At 39.2% G+C, this 27,005-nt stretch overlaps 1 protein-coding gene across 3 annotated transcripts; it reads left to right on the top strand.

Moving 5' to 3' along the window:
* The first annotated feature begins 5,098 nt into the window (after positions 1-5,098).
* LOC6563176 (patj homolog) lies at positions 5,099-26,965 on the top strand. Of its 3 annotated transcripts, none has more exons than XM_043215127.1 (3): positions 5,099-6,845; positions 6,903-7,745; positions 26,117-26,965. In XM_043215127.1, the coding sequence occupies exons 1-2, from the start codon at positions 5,231-5,233 to the stop codon at positions 7,703-7,705; spliced, it is 2,418 nt and encodes an 805-aa protein (XP_043071062.1). In that variant the 5' UTR covers positions 5,099-5,230; the 3' UTR covers positions 7,706-7,745; positions 26,117-26,965. The 3 variants fall into 3 exon arrangements, with proteins under 3 accessions (XP_043071062.1, XP_001990246.1, XP_032593468.1); XM_001990210.3 differs by having other exon boundaries at positions 6,897-7,745; XM_032737577.2 differs by having other exon boundaries at positions 5,099-7,745.
* Positions 26,966-27,005: the final 40 nt, after the last annotated feature.

Here is a 27,005-nt window from a genome sequence, read left to right as displayed (position 1 = left end):
GTGACAATCTAAGCCAAGTGAATACGATTTTTGTAAAATTTTAAAAATATTCAAATATTGCATATTTGCTTAGGATTTCCTGAGATTAAATATATGTATGTTTTTTCAATTTCGATTTTCTTTATTTGGAATGACGCTGAATGACGTCGTAAAATTTTAATATGCAATGCAATTTATGTCAAGATGATAATAGTGGGGCCAAACAATTTTGTTTATACCAAAATATTCGAAAAATTGATCAAACTGCAATATAAATATAGATTTAATTTTGAAATTATTCGCCAAATCTTTTGAAAATTGTAAGCATGTGTAGATAATTAATGGTCAGATTTTAAAAATGCATATAATTCTGTTGGCCTAAAGCACTCTATATATATATAAATATTTTATATTTTTTATTATATATATATATATATATTTTATTATATATTTATATTTCCTACATAATCCAAAATAATTTTCGGATTGCATTTCGCAAGCGTAAGCTCGAATCCCCTTTATAAAGTCGACAGCCAGCGCCACTGTGTCGAAAAGCTTTCTTACGCACTCTCATACAATGGGATAGTTGAATGAATGCGAAGCGGCGGCAACTTTAACCGCCGACAACAGTCGCCAGCCGTCAACTTCATATGTAAATATTGGCCAAGTGCCGACTGCCGAGCAGATGAGAGGAAGATGGCGAGAGAGCGAGCGATGTGGAATTGCGCAGGTGCAGGAAGAGAGAAGCTACCCTGTAGAACCGCCACGTGCGAGGGAAGAGTGTTTTGAGAGAGTGAGTGTAACGGAGCCGAGGCAATCTGGCCAGCGGGCAACTCATTTGGCCAAGAAGCTTCGTGGCGTACGGGCGTGTTATCGTGCCGGAAAATGCGCGCGTAAAACTGATTAAAAAAAAGAGCCATAAGCATAAAGCACAATAATTAGAATTGAAGGAATAAGTGCAGAAATAGAGCAAACAAACCCGAATACGAGCGAATACAGCTGGCAGTTAACCAATGCTGGCCAAAAGCAATTTGTGTGTACGTGTGTGTGTGTGTGAGTGTGTGTGTGTGTGTGTATGCTTACGAAGTGAATGAACGCGAATGAAGTGGCAACAAGGTGGCTAAAAATCATACGCGAGATAATAATGTTGGCCAACAAATGTTTGGCCAGCCAGCGCAAGTACGAGCTAATTAAAAACCGTCCAAAGTGCCACTTAAAATGAATAAATAATATTGAACAGCTGCCTAGTTGCAATTTAAAATTGAGTTAACATCAACAGCAGCCAACATACTGACGCACACAAATACATACACATACACATACACATACAGATATGAAAATGGAGTGAGACAAAAGGCACGTTTACGTTTGGGGTCTGTTGGCCAATTTGTTGTTTGCTGCATCAGCTTGTTAAATCAATAGAAATTCTTACGCGTTGTGCGTGCTTTAATGCCAGCGACAATTTCCTAGCAGCAGACACTGCTAAGTAATTGCGTGCACGACTTTTCACTCGCAAGTTCACAAGTTTTTTTCCAAGCCAAACTGCAGCAAATGCTCGCGCAATTTGGCTAAAAGCCGTCGCTTTCCGTTGCTGCCGTCGCTGCTTTTAGGTAGGTCAAAAGGCGCAGCCACATGCCAAAGTCGCAGCAACAGTCACTGGCAGAGTCATGCGGTTGGAGCCCTTTCAGTCTGCGCCGGAAATAAGCTAAGAACAACAGCAACAATAATAACAACAACAACAACAACAACAAAAAACCAGCACTAACAAACAACAAACAACTGGCAACAAAGTAGAGAGCTGAAAAAAAAAACAGTCGAAAGTCAAATTCGTTAGGTATTAGGCGGGGGCGTGGGCGTTACAGTAGGCGTAAATGTAGCCACAAAAAGAAAAAGGAGTAAACAAGCCAGACTTCCATCTTTCAAGCATACATATGTATATATATACCACGTACTTATTTATTTCTGTGAGTGTGTGTGTTCATGTATATATATATTTTTTTTCACTTATCGATTTTTGACACTTGACTGCTTGGAGGAGAGGCGACGTTAAAACGGAGAGCCGGCTAATAATGCTCAGTAGGTCAGCGGCTCGGCAGGTTTGAAGTGCGCTAGAAGCAACAGTGGCCAGCAGTTTCAATAAAATGAAAAAAGAATGGAAAACTATTTTCGGCACATCGAAGTTTTCATACCCTTTGTACAACGGATTCCAACTGCTTTCATTTAAATTGAGTTGTACAATAGTAGCTATAAAGTTGTAGAATATTCGTAATTTATTGCCACTTTTAGAGGCAAAATAATATTCCCAAAATTTCATATAAAAACAATTTGTTAGACTGGTCTATCAACTCGACTACTGAAACTGATTTAAAGATATATTTGCTTTAAATGCATCTTTTGCTTTGCAACAAAATTAGAATACCCGTTGCAAGGGTAACCAAAACGAAACGTGAAACGTGAGCGTGAAAACAGTCCACAATTGGAGCAGCCTTAAATTGAGACATATAAAAATAGCAGACCCTACAAGCACACTCTCTCACACTCGTTCTCACTCTCATTCACAAACAAACACACACAAACAATAACAAATCCCTGCACACAGACGCACACGCACATTGTAAACTTCTAGCGCGTTTGGTCTACTTTTTTGTATAATGGGCTGGGATGCCAAAGTCCACCCACTCACACTCGCACTAGCTTTTGCTTTCGTCCTCGTCCTCGTCATAGAACGTGCCCGCGCCCTTGCCAACCGCCAACCGCAACCAAGTTAAATGAAGCACAATATGCGGGTTGGGGGTGTAGGGCTGCAAGTAAATATCCAAAAGCCAAAGCTATCCAATCGGGCTGCTTTACGCCGTGAACGAAAAGTCAATCAGCGTTTAATTGACAGCTGCAGTCAATAGCAGGCTGCAACTGCCACAGTACTTGCAACGTGCCACAATAACCGAAAATTGCGGAAGCTGCCGTTCCGTTCAGCGTCATTAGCCAACAGTGATGGGTGTTTCTAAGCGGAAGCGTTAAACGACTATAATTATCATGATAAATGTGAACTTTCGCTTAACTTTGCCTTTTTTGGTTACAATTTAAATTGATTTTACTCTGAACTGAAAATATTCAAAACAAACGGTTTCTATTTGATACAAAATGAAAAACTTTAATTAAGGGTCATTCCCAAAACGACTACATTAGAAGGAATACTGTGCAAATAACTTGGTTTGACCAAAGGAGAAGTTAAGTTTCGTTAATTTTAGCTTAATGCAAGATACTTTTGCTAATTGTTTACTTGATTTTTAATAGACTCCGCCATAACATATCATTTTTCAACGGATCTAAATTCTTAGAATTTTTTAAAATTTTTAGCTTTTCATAAAATTGAACAGAATTCATAGTGAAATTTCATGATTAGGTTGAGATCATCAATGATCTTTTTAAACGATAAATTGTTGATAATACTACTCACCAAATATGTGTGTTGAAATCAGCAATCAACTTTTAGCATTTGGCATTGTTTGATTTAATTTGAATTGCTTGTAAACAAATTTTGGTTATTTTTCCATTTAACTTTCGATTCATTCTTTAATTCAATTTTTGTTGTTTGACTTTATTTAAACCTGAAACAGTTTTACACTTTCAAAGAGTAGTCTTAACATGCTAACTTTACCTGGCATGGAGGCTCTCATTTAAATTGCTGTCATTTAAAATTGCTCATCTCTGGCAATGTTCCATCATTAGAAGAAACCACAGGAAAATTTCTGATGCTTCAAAGCCAGTCACATCCTCCTGAAAAGGAGCAAAGCAACCAATATTTAGCTTGCACACATACATATATGTATATAGGGACGTTACTAGTTATTGGTATACATTCAAGTGCAATTTGTTTTTGTGATACATAGAGCATAGTGCTACAGGAAAGTCCTTACTTAGTCAGCAAACTTGTCGCGTTTTCCGGGAGTTTTCTCATTTTCCAAATTAAGTGCCAGCGCGCGGGAAAATGGGACCGCAATGGGCTGAAGGGTGGTGTTGTAGCAGGTGAATGCCAAACATGCGTGGCACGTGAACGACAGGCAAAAACAGCTCGCTCCATATTTCTGTCTCTGTGTGTGTATGTGTGTGTGTGTGTGTGTGTGTGTGTGTCGTGCGTGTGTGTGCATGTAAATTACGAAATCGTGCAAAAAAGGTGCTATTAAAAAAAGCGCTAAAGCACGCGGAGTCGTCTAACCAACAAAAAGCACAAAAAACTGAATAAAAAATAATATAAATATAAATAAAGCAAGAGAAATACAGCTAGCTTCGGCACACCGACGCTAAAATACCCTTGCAGAACGGACTCCAACTGAAAACATTTAATATTAGATTTTTTAACATTGAATACCGATCGATTGTAGGCAACTATGTTAAATCTTTCGATTCGATATTGTTAAGTACCAGTAATAGTCTGGGGAATTTGGTTTACTCTGCAAGGAGGAGGTTTCTTATTTTAGATTTGTATATGGAACACTAGTTCGACACTGCATGTTGCAAAAGGATGGATATATTCCTACTTACAATATACATAACTCAACCACATAGCTGAGGAACTAGTTTCGATTATGCTAATCAAAAATATACACGTATATCTTGGGTGGGCCACAGATGTCTGCTTGAATGAGTTACATACTTAATGATCTAGGAATAATAAATCCACTGCAAGGGTATACAGAAAATAAAGGCTGTAGCACCGCAAATGCACGGACGGCATTTGAAATTCGTTTTTCACGCCCGTCACGCAATTCGCTGCGTGCTCCGTTTGCTGGTGCTGGGACGCGGTAACGGGACGGAGTTGCGTATACGCGACGTGTGCCGCACTGTACTAAGTGCTGTTATTTTTGTCAATAATTGCAGCCGTGTGGAAGGCTGTGTGGCTATAGTCAATAATGTCATTGGAGCTGCCAGTACCAGGAGCTGTTCACCCAGCGAATCCATAATCATCACTTGAATGTAGTAAACTTGAAAATAACTCTAAATGCAATAACGATAACTTAAACTACAGCCGATAAATAAAAAAGTTAATGTTGAAAGCAAAGCAGTAAGCAAATCCACGATAAACAATATAAACAACAGCAACAACAACAGCAACAACAACTACAACAACAACTACAACGAAAAACCAACATTGCCAACAGCACCACCAGCAGGGCGTCATGTTAGCAGCAAGAAATCGAGAGCCAACCGTAATTACTACTAGAGCGGGAGCATTTGGAACTAGAGCAGCGACATGGTCTTAAGCACCGAATGGTCCCAGGTGGAGATTATCGATCTGATCAATGATGGCAACGGTCTTGGCTTTATTCTCGTGGGCGGACGGAGCACGGGCGTGGTCATTAAGGCGCTGACGCCGGGCGGCGTCGCTGAGCGGGATCAGCGCCTGCAGTTGGGCGATCATCTGCTGCAGATTGGCGAGGTGAATCTGCGTGGTTTCAGCTCGGAGCAAGTGGCCACAGTTCTTCGTCAGACCGGAGCTCAGGTGCGTCTGATTGTGGCGCGGCCCGTGGAGCCAACGGCCATCGATTATAATACGCTTGCCAGCAATGCGCCCATTATACCAACTAAGCTCCTCTCCGACCCGGAAGAACTGTCGCGCCATCTCTTTCACAATCCGAGCTTAGCCACAGCAACAGCAGTCGCACTAGATGTGGGCAGTCTGGTTGGCCTCGTCACCGGCGGACCCGCAACGGACACTGCCGATCAGGGCAATATCTCGGCACTGGTGCCCGTGCCGGATGCAGAACTGGCCGATCTGCCGCTGCCTCCGCTGCCCATTAGCAATGCGAGCAGTTCGGATGCAGGATTGCAAGATTTGGATATTGTGCCCTATTCAATATTGTCGCCGCCGCCAACGACGGCGCTGCTGACGGCACGACAATCGCTGCAACTGCCGCTGGGTCAGCGCTGGACGGGCACAGCGGAGGATGACGATGAGCAGTACAAGGCTGATGGCACTGTGATAGCCGCCGGCAAGAAGTTGGCAAAGGTAACGCCAGATGAGGGCGACTGCTGTTCATTGGGCTCCGAGTCGCCCTCAACTTATGTTGACTCACCGGAAACGGAAACGTACATTGTGGAGTTGCACAAGAATGTGTACGGCTTGGGCATCACGGTGGCCGGCTATGTGTGCGAGGAGGAGGATTTGTCGGGTATATTTGTGAAGAGCATCATTGAGGGCAGCGCGGCGGAGACGAGCGGCCAGATTCAGATCAACGATCGCATTGTCGCCGTCGATGGACGCACTTTGGCAGGTGTAACCAATCATCAGGCTGTGGAGCTGCTGCGCAACACGGATATCGTGGTGCATCTGACGCTGGAGCGTTTCCTGCGCGGCCGCAAGTTCGAGCATCTGCAGGTGGCCCTAACAGAGATGAAGGGCGGCAGTGCCAACGATGGCGATGGCCAGTCGCAGCTATCGATGCCTGCCTCGCCATCGATAGCGACGCTCAGCTGGTTGCCACCCAAATCCGCCGATGCTGACTCCATTGTCAGCGATGCCGGCGATGGTCAGCTGTTGGCGGACTTTGCCGATCTGCCCTCGCGGGACACCGTGGACTCGAATATGTCGCATATGCTGGACCGTAGCGATCCAAGTGCGCCGCGTCTAACAAATGGAAATGGACACGATCATGACAGTGGCAACGACACCGACGAGCAGTGTCCAGAGCCGGAACCGGACGTGGCGCCACTTGAGCCAGAGCATGGCAAGACGCCCACCAATGAGCCAACAGATGTGCTGCCCACCGTGCGCAAGAGCAGTGTTATGCCCGCTGGCACGCCCACGATTGTTACGCCCATAGCCATAGCTAGTCCCAGCGCCGCCTCGCTGAGGGTGGCCTGGACAAGTGAGTTTCCCGAAAGCGAAATTTTAGTTGCCGAAATAAATAAACTTTCAGGTCTAGGGATCAGCCTCGAGGGCACCGTCGACGTCGAGTGCGGCATTGAGAAGCGTCCGCATCATTATATACGCTCCATACTCGAGGACGGTCCCGTCGGCAAACAGGGCATCCTGCGCCCGGGCGACGAGCTGCTCCAGGTTAACGAGCACAAGCTGCTCGGACTGCGTCACATCGATGTGGTCAAGATACTTAAGGAACTGCCGGCCAGTGTTAAGCTGGTCTGTGCTCGGGGCACCAGAGCGCCCTCCATCATAAACACATCACAGAATCCGGAGGCCTTTGAGACGCGCAGCCTGCTGCCCGGCGGTCATCAGAGTCTGCAGAATCTGCTGAGTAAGGCGCAATCGGAGAGCTCTCTCTACACATCCAGCACAGCGACGCTGACGGAATCGGCCGCTGCTGCCGCCGCCGCCGGAGTGCAGCGCTCCAAATCGCTGGAGAACGTGTCCGGACTGGCTTTGTGGAGCAGCGAGGTGACAGTCGTGCAGATCCACAAGTCGGAACAGGGCTTCGGCTTCTCAATACTCGACTATCAGGATCCGCTCGATGCGGAGGGCAGTGTTATTGTGATACGTGGTCTAATACGCGGTGGTGCTGCGGAGGCAACCAACGAGATCTATCCCGGTGATCGTCTCATCAGTGTCGGCGAGCACACACTCCAAGGACTCGAACTGGACGAGGCGGTGGCCATTTTGAAGGGTATGCCGCCGGGTAAAACGCGTCTCGGCATTTGCCGACCCCTCTCCACGTCGGACAGCAACAGCAACATTGCCTCGCCCCTTGGCGATTCGGCGAGCAGCACATAGTGCCAGGCGAAGGAGCACCTCAACAGCTCGATTCTAATGCGTGAGTATAACAATTTGATTAAGTTAAGATTTCGCCCAGACACTTTTTCGATTCGATTGGGATCATTATGCACATGGTTGTTATTATTGACTTGTGCTTATATGCTAAAGATTTCAAACAGAATTAAAAGTCTAATGCAAACTTCACTTTAGAAAATCTTAGACTTTCGAGTGGATGATGAGAGTTAAGATATATCTGTGGCATTGTCTACTAGAGAAACTAGAGCGACTAGAGCAACTCTTAAGCGAATATCTACATTTCTTAATGTCTGAATTGGGAATGGCAGGATGAGACTTGTACATATTTTATGTCCACCACGATATTGGCCTAATATGTATCTAATGATGCACCCACTTTTGCTCCTCTTTAGCAAACTGTGCTTATCTTCATGCTTTCTATTATTTCCATCAGTGCGTTTAACAAATGGCAAACGATTCTTGCAAAAAATGATTAGATAACAAAAAAAAAAAAATAGAAAACACAAAAATCATTTCAAATTCGTTTTTCCAATGGTGTGGGTTTGAGTAGTGATAACCAAATCTATACAAAAATGGTGGTCAGAAATCAATATTTATCTCTCACTTTATTTGGTGAACCATTTTGCCAGACCACCCCCAATCGCTGTGAGGAACACAATTTGGTATCAACTTCATGGTATTATCTAATCGACTCTGCAACTCACGTCGATTTTAAATGTCGATTTGCGTAACTTTTATCAATTTCCGTTAGGTAACATCTGACATAATATCGAAATGATTCTCTCTTAAAAAAAACTTTCACTATTCAAGGCTGGCATGAAGTACATTGCACCTGTTGCCCAGAGTCCAACGATATGAATACGATTCGATTTTGATTGCTTTTGCTATTATTCAATCATATTTTAGCGCAGCTGTCGCCAATTTTCCTGCAATCAACCAATATTTTTTTGTTTGGATTGAAATGTGAGCACAGAAAGTCTGCCAGAAAGGCAAATTGCGCCTTTTTTAATGTTATTTTTCACTCATTTTGACATGTATTTAATTGCTGCCCAAAGCAATGGCCAATGTCACAACCACTCTTTGGCAAACAAAACAAAAACTCTGCTGGCTGCTCTCAAATTTATGGTACTCAAGGCCCTTAGAAAACCATGTTCATATTCGTGCCTTTAAAAAAAAAAAAAATATATATATATGAAAAAGTAAAACAAAAAACAACATCGGTTGAGTGCCTCTAGAGAGTGGAGTTGTTTCAAGAGCGTTCGTTTGTCCATATGTTGACAACAACTCTTTGCGCTTTTGTCACCCACTTGTTGTCTTCTAATATGCTTTGATTGCATAAAGGTAAAAGAGGACAAAAGTTTACATCGCACGCAAACTTTGGTGTATGTCAATAACAATAGGTCTCAAAATGTTGCAGAGTTTCTGAGTTTCGGCTTTTAATATTTGGAGACAGAAATAGTTCTATGGACTGTCTCAACATAAGAGCATGCTGAAAAGTTTTAATACCCTCCCGGATGCTTTAACACCTAACGCACACAACTTTTGGCCTGGCACATTAACCAACCAAGTTTTGTCAAGAGACCAACTCGGCTTTTGTCCCATAAATAATTCATGCATAGAAATAAATAAGAGACTTTGTGAAGACTTTGCAGATGCCCAGTATTTATTGCTAAGCCCTGTCTCAATTTTGGTATTCATACTGGCAGGAACAGCTCAGAACAGACATCAAATTGCTACTAATCCTAGGAGGGTCAACAAGCTACACATATGCGTATGTGTGTGTGTGTGTGTGTTAGTGACTCGTAAAATTCCATAAATAGTAATTTTGTTAATTGAGTGTGTGGCTCCTCACCCCTTGCTTCCTCGACATCCCATCCCAATTATTTATTTATAATTTACGATCCTTCTGACAATTGTTTAAAAATTCATAATTCGCAATTGTTAAAAGCATAAATTATTAGCACGAGTTTGCCAACTCAGACTTTCATTTCACGTCATAAATTAATGCTTCCATGATTTATGTGGCCGACGATATATGCTTATTCCGTTTTTTAACGAAGCCCTTGAAAAACTGAACATATTTTCCAGTAGATGCGCTAGAAAAAATATAGCCACGTAAAGTAATTATAAAAATGTTTGCTGCCGCAGTCTAATTTTTTTTTTTTTTTATCATACAAACACGCAAAAGCACATATATATTCGTATGTAACTATAAACCCTTATTTGTTATTGTTTGGCATCTTAATTAATTGGCTATTAAAAGTGTTGAAAATTGAAAACAAAATTCTGCACGGCGGTATAACAAAATAAAATTGCTGGCCAGGTCCCAGACCCCGGGCAACTGCGTTATAAGCGCGATGCTCGTATGCTCAACCAAGCATAAATGTATATATATATGTATATATATGTATATATATGTATATAGTGTATATATACATAAACAACGGAACACAAGCAGGGGTGCTCTTGTTCAGTAGATACCATGTAGCAAGTTATAGATTAATAGATTTGTAGGTATTATTGAAGCATGAACTTGAAGAGTGACAAATTTTAGCTACTAGTCACTAAATATGTTCACAATTATTTATTAACAACCTTGTCTCTTATCGAGCTGCTGGGAAATGACTGGCTTAGATTGAGTTAGTAAGTATTTTTGAAATATTATATATATCATATTTCTTATTTTTGTTACGCATTTATATATTGGACACTCAGTAATTTACTTATTGGAAATACAGTTTAGCAATGTGCTCCGAATCAATATACATAATTGGAATACTAGAATGTTGCAACACCTAAATACCCTACTAACCCAATTGATTGAGTACAGGGTACTATAAAATCAAATTGCTGTGCAAAAGAGCAGCAGCTGAAAACAGTGCTGTATATATACATATACTATACTCAATTATTTTTAAGAGTACTTAGTTCTTTTTAGCGAGAGCTAAGTTCTTAAAAGCTCTAAGCAAAATCATTGCGCTCTGTATTTAAGGAAAATTTCAATTAAATATTTCAAGTATCATTGTGTGCAATATATGTGAAAGTGTATAATTTACACATTTCACAATTTATATACAGTGTATTTAATTTAATATTGATTTATCTCTGTTCAATATAAATAATTTGACACGCATTCAATTCATTTATGTGCATATTTGTAAACATTTTAATTATAATTCCAACAACAACAATATATAAAAAAAAACAAAACTTACAAATATACCAGCAATCAAATACTTTGTGGATAGTTTTGCGGTTCCTTTTTTAATTGTAATCATGACTTTTATTTATATATTGATGCTATTTATTGTTACCAGTCGGAAGAGGATTTATTTATTTATTTTTTTATTGCTTTTATGCTGTTTTTAGCTTGGTGTTCATGCTCCCGACATGTCCATTTTAAAATGTTAAAAAAAACATCATAGTTTTGTGTATTTATTTAAGTTAGCTAGTCATATATTTATTACATGTCAAACTGTACTTATTTATATACATATATATAAACATATATAAGTGAATGCAACACGCCATGTTGCAACAGATTTGGCAAAGGCCAACATTTTTGACAGTTGCTGACACATTTGACGTCGTTTATAATAACATTTCAATTAACTAAACAGCCCATGCACATTATAAATCAACAAAATGCTACAATTTTGTTTTTTTTTTTGCGATTTCCAGCTGTCTATCTGGGTCTGCTATCCAGCAGAAGAAGCAGGTGGGGAGCTGCAACGTGCGATGTGCAAACGTTGTAGTTTAATTCAAATGCAATTTGTTGTGAAATTAATGTAAACAATGGCATAATTGACTGTCTGCCAGTGGATGGGATAAATGCGGCAGGAGAGGGGGCCTAGAATGCAAATTGCATGAAAGATATTACCACTAATAATGTGAACAGCGCCCAGCAAATGCCTTGCTACATAAACGTAAATCCCATTTTGTAATTACAAGTTGCAACAACATAATATCTGAGCTTAACATGTGTTTGATAAATGCATTTGGCTTTTGTTGCCAGGCGCTGTGATTTTGCTTGCATTTTGTGGTCATTTATTTTTCTGCCTTTTTGGCATAAAATAACAATTATTTGTGTGCATTTGCTATAATTATTTCTATTTAAGTCGCTTGAATTAGGGTTTGCATCGGTTAGCCGTATATAATTGGATAATTGGATGAAGGGCCCACTTAAGAGTACAAAGGAATTGTAAACACAAAATTTGAGAATTTGTATAAATGATCATATTTTTATTAATTCTATTGTAATGTGTATTCATTAAGATACTGTAAAATACAATGTAAAATCGCCTTTCGTTGGCTCTTTTATCACGCAGAAAACAGCACTTTTCATTCAGACTCATTTTTTTATATCACTATGCTGGATGTTCCTCCAACAACTGGAAAAGAATAATTGCACCCGAACCAAAACTCATTAAAAAGCATTGTGTTTGCTTAGTACTGAACACCGCAAACATTTCCCTTGTTACTTTCTTAGACTCGTTACCATTGTGGTATGCGAGCAAGCAACTTGGTACACGCGGAGAAAAAGTTATGTATTTCAACCACTCTTGATATTGAAGGCTACAGTGATTGAAGTGTCTGAATATGTGTATTTTATTGCGATTTAAAATATATTAGTAATAAGGTATTTTAAAAACTCACTGAAAGCAAAAAATATATCGTCAATGAGATCTGAACACCGACTCCAACTCACAGTTAGTACATAGTATCACTTGTTTTAAAATTGTTATATCTGCTTTAGATTTTCTGAATCATTTATTGCGCATACACTTCGTATATTAGTAAGACATTTTTCTCTGTGTACACGCACATCAACATAAATATATGCAAATCTATCAACGTCTTTGTGCCTTGAAGGCACACTACATAACTGGAATGGAAAAGGGAACGTTTGCGTATGGCGCTTAGAATACAAAACATTTATTTAATGCAACAATTGTGTTGCAAGTGCAGTTGGTGCCGCAGCGTCAACAGTTTGCTGGACTTTTACATGTGTGGACATAAAACGAAATGAAGAAACAACAGAGCAAAAACGGCTCCTTGTTGAGTGCGTTTGTTTGTGTGTGTTTTTGTGAATGCAGAAGAAGAAGCGCCAAATTGCATGCAACTTTTGCACAAGTATAACAGCGGCAACAATAAGAAAAAGCTGCCTCTGGCATCTGGGTATATCGACAACGCCGACTACTCACGTGCCCTGGTTGCCACTTGAGGCACACTCGCTGCAATCGTAAGTGCGTCAAAAATGAGCTCGCTACAAATTTGTTTTCTTCCCTTGCCAGATACATACTCGTATATAGTTCGCTTTTACGTGCTTCTTACACCCGACTTTCCGCCCATCCGCTCCCGCCAAACCCCTCACAGAACATTCAATTAAACACTTGTTTTGGGGATAAGTTTTTTTTCGGCAGCTCTTGGGACAAGTGCCTGAATTTTCTGCATCATCAGCAATTTTTGAGTGGCTTCTCTTCCTGAGATACAGTGGCAGTTAATATGCCCATGTCCGCGAGTTAAGATTGTTAAGACTGTGATTACGTATGAGGCAAGTGACGAGGCCAATCCCGCGTTAAAAATATATAAAATATATCAAATATTAAGAGCTGACGCACAGGAGGCGACGCCACAGTCCTTGTTGTGACGCACTCATTGAACATTCCCATAAGCCATAACAACCTAGAGATGGGCTCGTGTCCTTCATTTGCCAGACACGAGTTCTTATTAAAGTTAAACTCAATGTACATTTTACAACTTCTCTGTGGTTTAATAATTCCAAAAAAATATGGTGAAAAATTTGCTACACATATATGATAGTCATTAAAATACATGATCTCATTTTAACTTTTTAACCATAAAATAAACCGATAATCCCAGCAAGTTTTTATAAATATTGCTAATATTATAGCATGTATTAATGGTCTCTTCAAAATTGCAGTTCGCTTGCATATAATGTAATCATGATAAGTATATAATGTATGGTATTTTATATATACATACAAATAGTAGCTTTATGAATTGGTGATACTTTTGAAAACATAACCATCTCTATTAGCAGCTCACTTATACTTCTTAACCGCTTATGTTTCTGTCATTAAATATGTATACTCTCAGCTCGACAAGCTATTAATATTTGAGGTCTTAAGTTCGGGAGCTGATTTACTTAATTCGATTAAAATATAAACTACTCGATGTACTTCAATATGCTTTTAATAAGTATGGTAAACAATATGCGAACGGCTTGGAAGGGATAACTGCTGCACTGGCATTGTTTTTATTGATTTTCTGTCAGTTAAAAAAAAAAAACGAGGAAAACAAAGGAAAAACATATGTGCTCATATTTAATTATACCCGTGCCACAATCCGTGACGCAACTTGTGGGCGTGTGTGTGTATGAGCCGTGTGTACATCCAAGTAATAATAATAAAGTCGAGCAGCTCTTACAGTTCCATTGCGAGCTTGTTAATGGTTAATAGTCATTCTGAGTACGTGTTTTTACTGCGGAAGGTAGCCGGATCCATGCCAGTCTCAATGTGAATCCGTGTCCAAATCCCAATGTTCATGTCAACTCCTCTGAAGCAACGCATTATCTGCTGGCTGTGGTAAGAGCGTTGGTTAATTCTAAGCGCATTCGTGGCTTAAACAACAACTCTTGTTATTGAGGTATTTACGTACAGCAGTATAGCAGCTCACTCGAATTACTCGGCAATTACTCATAATGTTCTTTTTAACAATCGCTCATGCTTTAAACTTTAAAACTTCTTAAAATACTTGACTATATTAGCTACATATATTAAACATTATTTTCCAATTTTCATTTTAAGATGTTCTCAAACCATTCCATTTCTAGAACTTGCGTAATTTTCATATGAAGCCAGACGTGCATTTATAGATTACACACGATTCCAATGTGGAATTCTAATTTAAAGTTAAATCCCGTTGATTTTAAGTCGGATGCAATTTCAACTTTTTCACTGAAACTATTCCAAAACGCTTTTCGCACTCATAGGAATGAGCAAGTCCCGAACTATTAACAATAATTGGATTTCCATGCGTGAAATGCACATTTAAGGGATTCAGATCTGGTCAGACTGTTAATTGCAGATCAACGCGTTGGCCATTTGGCTGGCAGTTTGTTTAAGCTCCATGTTCGGGCCAAATGTTTTCAGACACTGCAATCTGCAGATACACAAGCACACACACGTAAATGCACACAGGCATTCGCGAATGCATCGGAAGTTAATTCTGCATGCAAAGATTACTCCACAAATGTTGTTGGCACTCGCCCAGTTCTCCCATCCAATAACACTATATTACCCTAAACCGTTAGTGCCTGCAGCTGTATCCCCTATTCTTATGCTAGTTCAAAGTGAGCGTTGTCAATGCAAAAGCCAAAACTTATGGAGTAGCAGCTGCCGCCAGCTAGCGGCAACTTGATAAGGACAATGGGATTTTACAAGACAAGTAAAATGGAAGAACATGAAATCGAACGAAAGCGTTGCATTTAATGGCACCCGACTGTGATATACCTTATTTCAAAAGGGAAATAAAATTTATTAATCGATAAGAAAGAGTCCAATTCATAATCACATTGCATTACATGAATTCAAGCTGGCACTTTTAGAAAAATTCCTATCTTATTCTTAACTTTTTATACAAAATTACATACAAATTAAAAAAATAAAAATAAAAATAAATATAGATGCGCAACAGAGTGCTATGTTAACTTTGAGTCTGTGCAATCTTTATTCTTTTAGTTGCGCACATGTAGGTAATATGAGAGTGTGTACATACATATATAATATATATATCATTGTTTACGAACGGATATTGCCCAAGCCCAAATGCCATTTGTAGCCAAGAATCGGGCAACGTTCCATTATTTCCGCTTTTGTTGATTTTAAGTTATGCCACCCACTGTGACTCGCTTTTACATTTATTGTTCGTAATTTTATTTCACAGCCGATGTTGTTTCTTTTGCCTTTTGCTTGCCATCAACGCGAGAAAACATGCATGCATATTGAATGAAGATGAATGCGATTGCAAATATGACGTTAGTGCTTTCTATATATATATATGTTTGTGTATGTATATATGTTTATGTGTATGCATGTTTTTTTTATGCTACTACTCGTGTATTTATATGCATAAATTACGTATACGTATACGCCACGTCAAGTTCGATCAAAAGGGGGCACTCGTGTAAAACCACTTGAGAATCGCACCACGCAGATGTCGCCTGCCCGTCCGCCGCCTCCGGTTGCCCCTTCTCTGTGCAGGTCTTGTCATTCGAGTATTTATATGCAGTTCTTCTTCATCTTTTATGTATATGCGTTGTCGACACAGGCTTTCATATCCTTTCGAGTGTGCATATCCTTATTTTATGTGTTGTCAGCCAGCCGTTTGCATATGTAAGTCGCTGTAATGATATTTGTTTGTTTGTTAGTTTGCCTGGTGCGTTAAAAGCATTGAAATGTTTCTTGCCAAACACACAACTAACTCGACACCGCCCGTCGCCCTCCTCCTGCCTTCCAATCCTATTCATACAAATATATATGTATTGTGCACTTTTCTAATGGCTGCGCCCATCTCCCTAACCCTCCCAGGCTTATTTGGAAGGCGCATTACAATTCGCTTACAATTCGTAGCACGATTCAATTACCACGTGACTGCCCATAAGGCTGCTTTTGAGCCTACATTTGCATACGTTGGCCCCTATTGGCATTTGTCAGTGCCAAGTGCACTCTAAAAGCAGGCAACAACTTTTTTAAGTGCTCGTTCTGAACAACCACTACTACAAGGCAAGCAGGACAGCAAACGTGCAGAACCAGCCCTGAGGCAGTTATGTGATTATTATTTCCATATATTTAGAGTTGAAAGGAGTCAGTGCATTTTAATATTGTTTAGTGGGAAACCTATTTTAGAGTCATTTGCCCAGTTCATATATCAATTTCAAGCTCGGAGCTATAAGGGTTTGAGTTTCACCAGACTTAAACCCTTTTACATTAAGATTTTAATCGTTCGATCCAGATAAGTAAAAGCTTTGAATATTTCTGAGACTTCCGAAACTTTTCTTAGTTGATCGATCATATTTATGTCCCTATTGATTGACGATACATTGGAATATTAATAAAACTATAATCAAAATGAAACTAATATTCTTAAATAAATATTTTTGGTTTAAATAGTAACAGAATGATTAAATTATCGACTAAGAAAATGTCCCAATATATTATAAATTTTTTGAGAATGTTCTTCCTTTCAAAAACCACTCAGTATCAGAACCAATCAGCCACACGTAAGCAGAGAAACATGAAGGTGTAATTCAAATGCAAATACAAATTGCTACGAATTGGTATATTAGCACAATTATGTTTTTGAAGCAAGCAGAACATGAACTTAAGTCTTTTTCAAATTATTTAATGTGAGCTGCTAGTATTTACGCGTACAAATTTCTGAGCCCAAGGGCATCGTTAACAAAGCCCCCCCAGATACCATAGTACAGTACACAGTACTTCTTACACAAGTATGTGTGCTCAGTACATGTGAATGCACATCTGATATGTTCGGCTTGATTGATGATGATATTGGGCCTGTATGCCAAGGTAGGGCGGTCGCACTGGGAGCTACAACTCGTAAGTTATCATACGGCTGGAGGGACTGCGACTGGGACAAGGAAATGGGTTTCAGTTGTGCCTCGCTTGCCATGCACATTATCCTGCCTCTTGTGCCTGTCATGCTTAAAACCAGACAAATTCTATTATTTGTTGCCGCTCGGTTTCTGTGTGTGCTTGTGTATTAGTGAGTGTGTCTGTGTGTTTGCACAAAACAAAGCGCCACATGCAAACAGACAGTCAGCCAATATGATATGGTTCATATACCATACTAAATCAGAGCCTGGTAGGCTGGTAGGGGTATGCAACTGTTTGTGTGCATGTGTGTGTGTGTGTGTGAAATTTTACAGTTTGTTTGTTTGTAGTGGTGTGTTTTAAAGGATTGCCAAAAGCAGTAACAGTTGCCATTTACCATAGCCACAACACGACACTGTCAACAAGCCGTTACGCTCATTGTGCTTTGTTCAGTTGCTTTTTATTATACCCTGTAGCCATAAAATGGTTAACAAAGGGTTGAATAAAATTGAATGGAAGAGACAGGATGTGTCATTCTATATATATATATATATATACATATATATATATATATATGACTATATCGGTTCGAGTCATCGGTATATGTTTATCCGTCCGTCTGAACATCAATGTTACGTTATTAACAAATGCAAATAAATGTTAAGAAATTGAGCAGATATTTGTGAATACTTATTTTCCATTTATTCCACTCAGAGTGTACAATTATCTTAAATTATAGGGTTACGACAAGTCGTGTATTAAGCTTTTTACCACCAATGCAAATCTACAAATTGAAATTGATTTTACGCAAATTAAATTCATTTGAGCGGCATTAAATTGATTGTTATTTTGAGTTGTTGTTGGTGTCACATGATTTTTGGGTCTGCGAGCACTCCGACGCTCATTTAATTCCGAATCAAATGCTCTAAACTAAACAGCAGCTCCACACAGTCACAGAGTACCGTCGTGCCGTCGTCCACCCCACGCCCACTGACTGCAGCCACGACTGGAAGCTGTTCTGTTTGCTGTTCATTTTCATATTTAACTTCATTTATTATGCGAATTTCATTAATTATAAAGTTTACTTAAAGTCAAACGTAAATATAATATTTCAATTTATTGTTGACAATGCAGCTTGCCGTTCTTGGGGGCGTGTTTTTTGTTCTTAACTTTACATGTATGCGGGTCAAAGTTAACTTTTGCGGCAATTGGCTGGCCAATGGAAATTACTTAACACTTGCCAGTTTAAGACAACTGTAGGGTGGAGTAATAAAAAGAAAGCAGACACTTCATTCTGTACGAAACTATAAAAAAAAAACTAGCGTTGTTTCCCGTCCATAAATTTGTAATGCTCGCTGACATAAGTCACTCATACGCTCAGTTAGTGGCTAAATTATGGGTCTTTTCACCTTTTTCTTGACGAGCAGCAGCAGACCACTCACACACACACGCACACACAACCAATCGGAAGCAAAATTACAAATGAATTCAACTCGCTTACAACTTTGTAGCATACTTTTGAGCGCCAGAAATGATGACTGCGTCAAGCAAGTCGCAAGCATTAAAACAATTTGGTCACCCAGTTTGCAGCTCGCCTGCTACTGCTTAAATTATGCAACATGCTTTTAAAAGCTGCAAAAAAAAAAATTGTGCTCCGATTGCAAAATATGCGCCCAACATATATAAAAAAAAAATAAAACCAAAAGCAAGCAAGAAAAAAATGTTCTGGCCCAAAAAAAAAACGAGTCCAGTCACTTGAATACCCTGAGCCTGTTACAAATTGGTAAAAAGGGTATAATAAAGTTGCAGTTGTGTTTGTGATGGGCGAAAGCAACAATATCCTTCTTACAAATATTTTTGTTCTTCATGAAAAGTCTATCAGAGCTAGAGATTCGAGTATGGGAACAAATCGATTTCTTTATTTTAATCGATTTAATATATTAAACAACTGGGTTCAGGGTATCCCTCAGCCAAGTTCTCTTATTCGTTTGCTGTTTTTTTCTTTTTTTTTTTGTGGCCACTCTGTTTTTATCTCAACCCCATCAGCACGTTATTTATGAATGTATGTGTGTGTGTGTGTATGAGTTTTGTCGGTTTTGTTTGTTGTCAATTTTAATGGCTGGCCATGAAACTGCAATGCAAGCAGTGAAAACTGTTAGCATTTTAAGCTGATGGACACGAGAATGACTTTAATTTATGGCCAAAACAAAGGAACTGCTCCCATAACAATTGCAATGGCATAAGGCTAAAAGCAACCCGTCCGAACGGACCAAATTATTGCGCATATCGGAAACACTTGAAATGTATTTTGGGTTTCAGAATTGTAATCAAAATGTCATTAGGTTACCTTTTATGTCTGTCACTGGCAGCCGGATATTGGGCTAAAGGCAGCATCATGCAAAGGCTCTTTTATTACAGCATGGCATTTTAATTTGCCCTTAGTTTAATTATTAAGGTCGTATTGCTCCCATATACATTTTACTGCCAGCCTTTAATGTCCAAAGTATATATTCGTCTCTCTTGTTGTTGCTTGGCTAGTCCATTCAGCCAAGTTAGCCAAGTGGGCGAATTGTTTAACAGACATATTGAAGTCAAGTGAGTGACAAGTCGTGGCTCTAATTGCAATTTAATGATTGGCTACCGCATTTCAAATTAAGGCCCAGTTGGTAACAGGAATCTAATCCCTTTTTTAACTGTACTCATATAGCTAATTGCATTTGCATATTTTTCGTAGCTATTATTACGAATTTATTCTGGTTACACAATTAAACGACAAGGCCATCACTTGCTAAAACTTTAATATTCAGCGAAATAATTCATTTGGAATATGTATTATTATTATTTTGCATAAGTTTCGATTGAATAAAGCAGTGTATGTAAATAAATATATAAATATGTACATATTTATTTGCGTAACTCGCACACTTAAAATACAATCTCTGGCAACCGCTGGTCCAAAGTTTTTGTTTGCGTTTGTTATGTAACATAAAGTTTTGTTGCCAAGCCAATTTGCATATATATCCAGAATATGTTTGACGGAATAACAAAATTGAGTGGGCCAAACAATTATGCCAAAGTTGCGTAATCAATTGATACGCACAGGTCGCATACGGAATACATACATTGCTTATACGCCACGTTGTGCGGAATCAATCGACTTTGCTCCGCCGGCTTTTTTGATGGCTTAACTAAATTTGCTGCTTTGATAAGCTGTTTGTAAATGCCGTTAGCGTGCGCCACTTTGTTGAAATTTGTTTACGAAATCAACATAAAAAGGATGCAAATAAAATGTATCTATGTCAATGGCTGCCATTCGTTTTGATAAACTCCATAAAAGTGTCCACGGCAAGTAGCGAGTATTTTAAGCCCATTAAAGACAGATACCAGCCAGGCGGCCTGGCTGCCAGGCAATTGGGCCAAACCGAATCCTTTTTCTAAGCAAACCCAAGACAGACAGAATCGAAGAAGACAAAAAAAAAAAAAAAGAGAGCATAAGCAAAGGCGTCGCCCAATATCCAACAAACGACATTTCCAGATAAGTCTTAACATTCCGCCTTTTTTTTTTTGCGGAGGGTGGACGGGCCTTTGGGCAGCTGAAATGTTTTTTCCCCATTGGCCTTTTAATAAAAGTTGCGGCTGCAATAAAAACGCACCAGTGGCGCTGGCCTGTGCAAAGAATCCTTGTTCAAATCTGTTGCTATGCCCGGACACAGACGTCTCTTATCTGTAGGCGCACATGCGGTGTGGCCTGAGCTGGTCTGGTGTCTGAGATTGGTGGTGTCTCTCTGTCCTTGTCTTTGTCATGAATTGTACGATTTTTGGTTGCGTTTTGCAAATGGAATTATTTCATTTTTATGGGAAATTCGCCCAACTCGTGTCGTAAGACAATAAAATCCTGCGACACCAGCCTGAATGGAGCACGGACATATTTCAACATGTCACTAGCTTTGTCTACACATCCTGCTGTCTGGTAGGAGTGTTGCTGGAAAATACGGGCAAATAAATCATTTTATTGCAATACAATTTCTGTAGTCAACCGCCGCCCACCCAACATTTCCTCAGTCGGACCACCCTTACTTACAGCTTGACAATGGGCAACGGATGCTTACCATACGCTTTGCCGATGCCTGCCACGGGCTGTCAGTCAGTCAGAGATGTGTGCGAGTACTAAGGCCATTTTATGTGGCCATTGGGAGCATACTGGAACGACAGTTTCAAATTGATATAATATTAATAAGAGTGGGTCTGTCAATAAAGCAGCGCGTCCAAGGACTAACAATCCGGATGTTATGTCCACAAACACAGCGAGAGACTTTCATCATGCACCGTATTTCATCCAAGCCAATTCTCAGTCTTTTTTTTTTCTTCTTTTCGTTGGTTTTATTATCGCTCAATCCAATCTCCGCCAGCTTTTCGCTTTGGTGTGTATTGAATGTGCAATTGGTATATGCTGTTGGCGCCGGAAACAACTGGCAACACTTTTGAAGCAGCTCGCAACGGATGTGCTGCTTTTTTCTTTTTTTTTTTTGTATACATATATTGTCGGCTTACGGATATTTCCTTTTCTACTCTCACTGTGTGCGTGTGTGTGTGCGTGTGAGCAGTAGAGAGTACTGTTCCGAGCTTTAGTTGCATGTCGGATTTGGCCCTGCTGGAACTTATGCCAGATTCGGCGATGCAATTAATACTTTAATGGCGCACACGCAGCCTGGACGAAAATTTAATTTAATTATTAATTAACAATGGCCTGCACTGCGGGGCCAGCGAGCTATTATGCTTATTAAACCAAGCGCAAAGCCAATTAACTTTTGCACACACAAACGTACACACACACACACACACGCACACAAACAAATATATATTTAACTGAAGTTTAATTTTGTGCCCGGTGCTGCGCTATTTAACTTGGCCCATTCTCAACTGTCTTATTATTTGTTCAGAGGCCGGCGTAATTGCGTTTAAATTACAAACAAAGCAGTAGCAGCAAGCAGCGGCAAACAGCCAAAGCATCTTGGCCAGGTTTACTGCGGTAAAGTGGTAGCGGGTGAGGTCGTTGGCCCAAGATCAAAGTCAACGTGTCGTGTTCTGTCGCCTTGCAGCCAAAGTTTAGCTGGCCCTATTTCCTTAACGGTTGCACTGCACGAAACTTTGTCCTTTTGCCAGGCGCACCTCATCTCAAGCGCCGGGCTAGCCTCTAGTTAAATGCTACCCCAACTCTTTGGCCCTTTCACTTCCGCACCTTAAAATATTCACAATAAAAGTTATTGTTTGCCACTTTGCGAGCACGTATGTATGTGTGTGTGTGTGTGTGTGTGTGTGTGTGTGTAAGTGTGTGTGTGTGCCAAGCTCACACTTTGGAAACCATCCTACAAAGTTTGCACATTGCTCAGTGGGCGCCTTTGATTGTTTTGTGGCCAGAGCCTCTGGTGCGCCGATGTGTCAAGATTGCCATCGAAAGGGCTCTTTGGGATATTTGAAAGATGGCAAAGTTTGATTGGCGCACAAAATGGCATCAAAACTAAATTGAAACAAAACATAATACAATATAATTAACTTATGACTTCGTTTACTCAATAATCTAGTTGTACCCTGTACACTCGAAAAGGATATATCCAGTTCCAAAAATGTAGCCTTATTTCTACACTAGTCAGCCATAATTTTCTGTGACTTGAAGATAGTTGAACTCAATTTTGTTGTCTCGAAATATTTATATTAATAAATCGACTTATAAAATAATGATATAATATATCTGAAAATGCAGGTAGAAATATAATCACACTTGTGCATCGACATCTGAATTTTCGAGCATGTTGTCAGCTCTTAAATAGACCTGCTTTATAGGCAAACCTTGTTGACCTCTTTTGACAAATTGGTCGTGTGCGACGGCATTAAGATCCCGCGGCTGTTTGCATTATTTCTCGGAGCTTTACGGCTCGTTTATGGTCTACTTGAATATGGCATAAGGACGGGGCTATTAAATATAATTGCCAGCCATTTTTACAATCTACTTAGGAAATCATTTTTAATGCGCTTTCAAAAGCCCCCCTTTCCGGCTTGCTTATGCTAATTGTGGACGGTGGAAAGTGCCCGGCACCCTGTAAAGCGTGATACGAAACAATAGAGTTTAGAAATTTAAATTAACATTTTCAGCAAATGTAATAAAAATGGACAAAAAGAAAACGTAAATAAAAATAAAAAAGAAAACTGGCAAGCAAAGCAAAACAGTTAAATTGCTTTTGACCAGCACACGGGAGAATGCGGTCCGTTCTAGCCTCAACCAGGTGGGCACGACACGTGCTTTATTCCTTGCTGGGCGTTAGATTTTTTATGCATTCCCAACGTTGTTGCGGTTGACTTTGGTTTACAGTTGCCCTTTCTTTTGCTCTGCCGCTGTTGTTTATGCGGTCAAATTTCAAATGCCAGCAAAAACCACTGAAAAAAGCAAAGGCAGAAGGCGACCGTTTTACATTTCACTTCCACACATTTATATCTATATATGTATTGTTTATGTATATATATATATATATGTATAGATTTACATATTTTAATGTACTGGACAGGAATCGATTCTTTTATTTCGAATTCTAAGGCTGGTCAAAGGGCTGCGACTGACTTGAAGCTGACAACAAAAAGGAACAAAAACAAAAGGCAAGCCAAGCAGCAACAGCTACAGCAAGGACCCAGCCGGCGAAAAGGCAGCATAAATTCGCATACATACATATACATACACATATATATATATATATATATATATATACAAAACTCACTCACACATTCAGATCCCATTTTCCACAGACACATGCATACATACACAACATTTCACACTCGCCCGGCGAACGGGGTGCAAAAGTTGAGGGACAAATGCAAATACACAAACAATGTCGGCGAGGGGCTACTAAGCCAAGCTAAGAAGGTTTCCGTAAACAAATACACACACAAGCACACACACACACAAACATACACATACACACACACGCATACAGAGCCGCACATGTTGGGGCGCAGGCGTTGTTGTTGGCTTTGCCAGTTGGGCATATTCATAGTTAAAATTTGGAGAGACAGCGTCGAGAGATTTGGCAAACAGCAGTGTCGACCCAGGACCAGTCTCCCCTCCCTTACCGCTTGCCGCCTGTCGCGTTAATCAAGCCTCATACTACAATCCCCAACAAGCTAAACAACAACAGCAACAGCAGCAACACCAACAGCAACAGCAGCAACAGTAACAGCAACAATGCAAAGTAAGCACGTGCCAAAATGGACACAACATTCATACAAACATCGGTGGCTCTAAAAATTGTGTATCCCTGCAGTCCCATCATCCCATCCACAATAAAAATAATTATCTACAGTGGGATATAGCTCCCACTGTTATAAAATAGACTCTAATATTTTATTGCAGCCGAGCAGACTGTTTCCTGAATTCGTTGAATTCGGCTTTAGCTTAAATTACAACACTAACTTCTTCCCACTCCAGTTGTGTTGTTGAAAATGTACTGATTTCCTTCGGGAATACATAATTACGAAATTACTGTTTGTGGTTTCTTATTAATGATAGCTTGGCACATAATTTAAAGTTTTTTATATAAAAAAGACTACCCTTTTTAAGTTTCTTCTTTTTTTTTTAATTTACATTAAGTTTAACAAGCTTGTTTTTTAAAACACAATCAAAACATCATTTCTGAATAACTTTGTTTCCTTTAAATACAAATGGCAAACAATTTCGGTCAAAATTTCGAAATCGGAGTAACTATGAAAAATATTCCAAGTTAAACCAATTTCAATAGGATATACACTTTTCTTGACAATGTTTTCACATTCAATTTATTAGGCTCTTCAAATTCTGTCAATTGTAAAAACATAATTTAGGCGGTACATGTATATGTATATATATATATATATGTATATATATATATAGAGAACACAATATACGCAAAACTTGAAATACAACAATGTGAACTCTGACCACCAGCTATTCGCAAAGCAGATAATGTATGTATGTAAATATGGCTATTAAAATCGATTGATTTTTTGATGGTTATTGCCCTAAATTGTGTACTGCTTTATTGCACATTGGGAGTTAATGGAGGCTCGTGAAGGTAATAACAAATAACAAAATAGCACAAATAACAACTCACAATGATGAAGAAAGCTGAAAGGGCTAATGGCTAATGAGATGAATATGGTAGGACATTAATGGGCTTTGGGCCAAAGAGGTTGTAAAATAAACGAATAAGGAAATACAGCACAATTTATTTTTACTTAGATGAGCTAATTAGAAGCTTAAGCATCTTAACTAATATACAAATAAATATTGATGACTTAAGCTGCTCTAATGCTGAATGTAATTTAGATTAATTACGTTAGTATAAAACTGAATTCTACCAAATATAATAGATATATATTGTATGTTATTTATCACTCTAGTTGAATAAAGACAGCAAATGATTGCTGATGATCGCTAAATGCATGAGTGCTCAATTGCGCTTTTTGTACATTCGGAATTTAAAAAAAAAGAATTAAATAATACAATTTAAAATATTCAGCACACTGACATTTTGTATGAGGACTTTTCAAGCCGATTGAATGATTTCCCTTGTTGCTCCTCTATAATTTACGTATTGCATATGGCTAACAAAATATTTATGCAGCCAATCTACATTTTAAACTTTGACATCGATTCGCTTTTATATGATTTAGATGTGCACAAAAATGATCAGCCGCTAATCGAATTTGTCTATTTGCTTACATATATTTGCAGATTATATTATAACACTTATATCGGCCACTTGAGTGCAGCAGCACAACCAGCTAAAACAGCTAAAACACCAAAATGCCAGCAGCAAAAACCAAAAACGCTGCAGTATAAATCAGCGGAACTGAGCATGCGACAATTTGTACATATATAGATGACCCTCACAGTGGGGAGTAGTATTAAAGCCAGCCCACTCATACATGCAGACATATGGATAGTATTTATTAACCCAATACTCTCTTATACACACACACACACAGAACACCCCCACATAGTTATAACTAATTGATTCGAGAGCGCTGACGAGTTATTGATTGCAACGCAAATATGTAGCATACGAATAAATAAATAAATAGATAGTTATGCTGACGAGAATTTAGTACGTTCAAAGCGCTGAGATTCAAAAAATATCACAAATTGTAATATCTATAAATTGTTAACGACAAACAAATTCCAATGGCCACGCAAAGGAATATCAAATTGCATAACAACTTTCAAATTTAGTATGCAAATAGTGCTCTGTTAGATATAGTTTACATACATTTAATCTATTTGTACCAGCTGTATATATTAGAGATAGTTTATTAAATATTTGATTTCCAAATTTGTTATGCTGTTGAATTTAGGTACATTAAGAGGTTAAGATTAATTGCCTTGGCGGGGGAGAGCAAGGGAGCTGTATTATTTATTTCGCTCCTCTAGCCAGTATAGTATTTAAGTAGGCAAGTATCCCAAGGAACTATTGAAAATTGTCAAACATATAGTATTAAAGCAATGGGATGGATCGAAGGGCGTAGGCATTCTGAATATATTTGGATCTGATGAATAATAATACAAATTCTATGCTTATAGAAAATTATATAAATATATATATAAAAACAATTGACGACCAAAC

This window comes from Drosophila grimshawi, unplaced genomic scaffold, assembly GCF_018153295.1.
Source record: "Drosophila grimshawi isolate 15287-2541.00 unplaced genomic scaffold, ASM1815329v1 contig_311, whole genome shotgun sequence".
Taxonomy (NCBI): domain Eukaryota; kingdom Metazoa; phylum Arthropoda; class Insecta; order Diptera; family Drosophilidae; genus Drosophila; species Drosophila grimshawi.
The sequence above is the reverse complement of the archived record's forward strand: the minus strand, read 5'-3'. Positions and strand labels throughout refer to the sequence as shown.

What these genes read in the sequence shown, in the direction of transcription:
- LOC6563176 (XM_032737577.2), top strand. Translation starts at nt 5,231, where the DNA reads ATGGTCTTAAGCACCGAATGGTCCCAGGTGGAGATTATCGATCTGATC.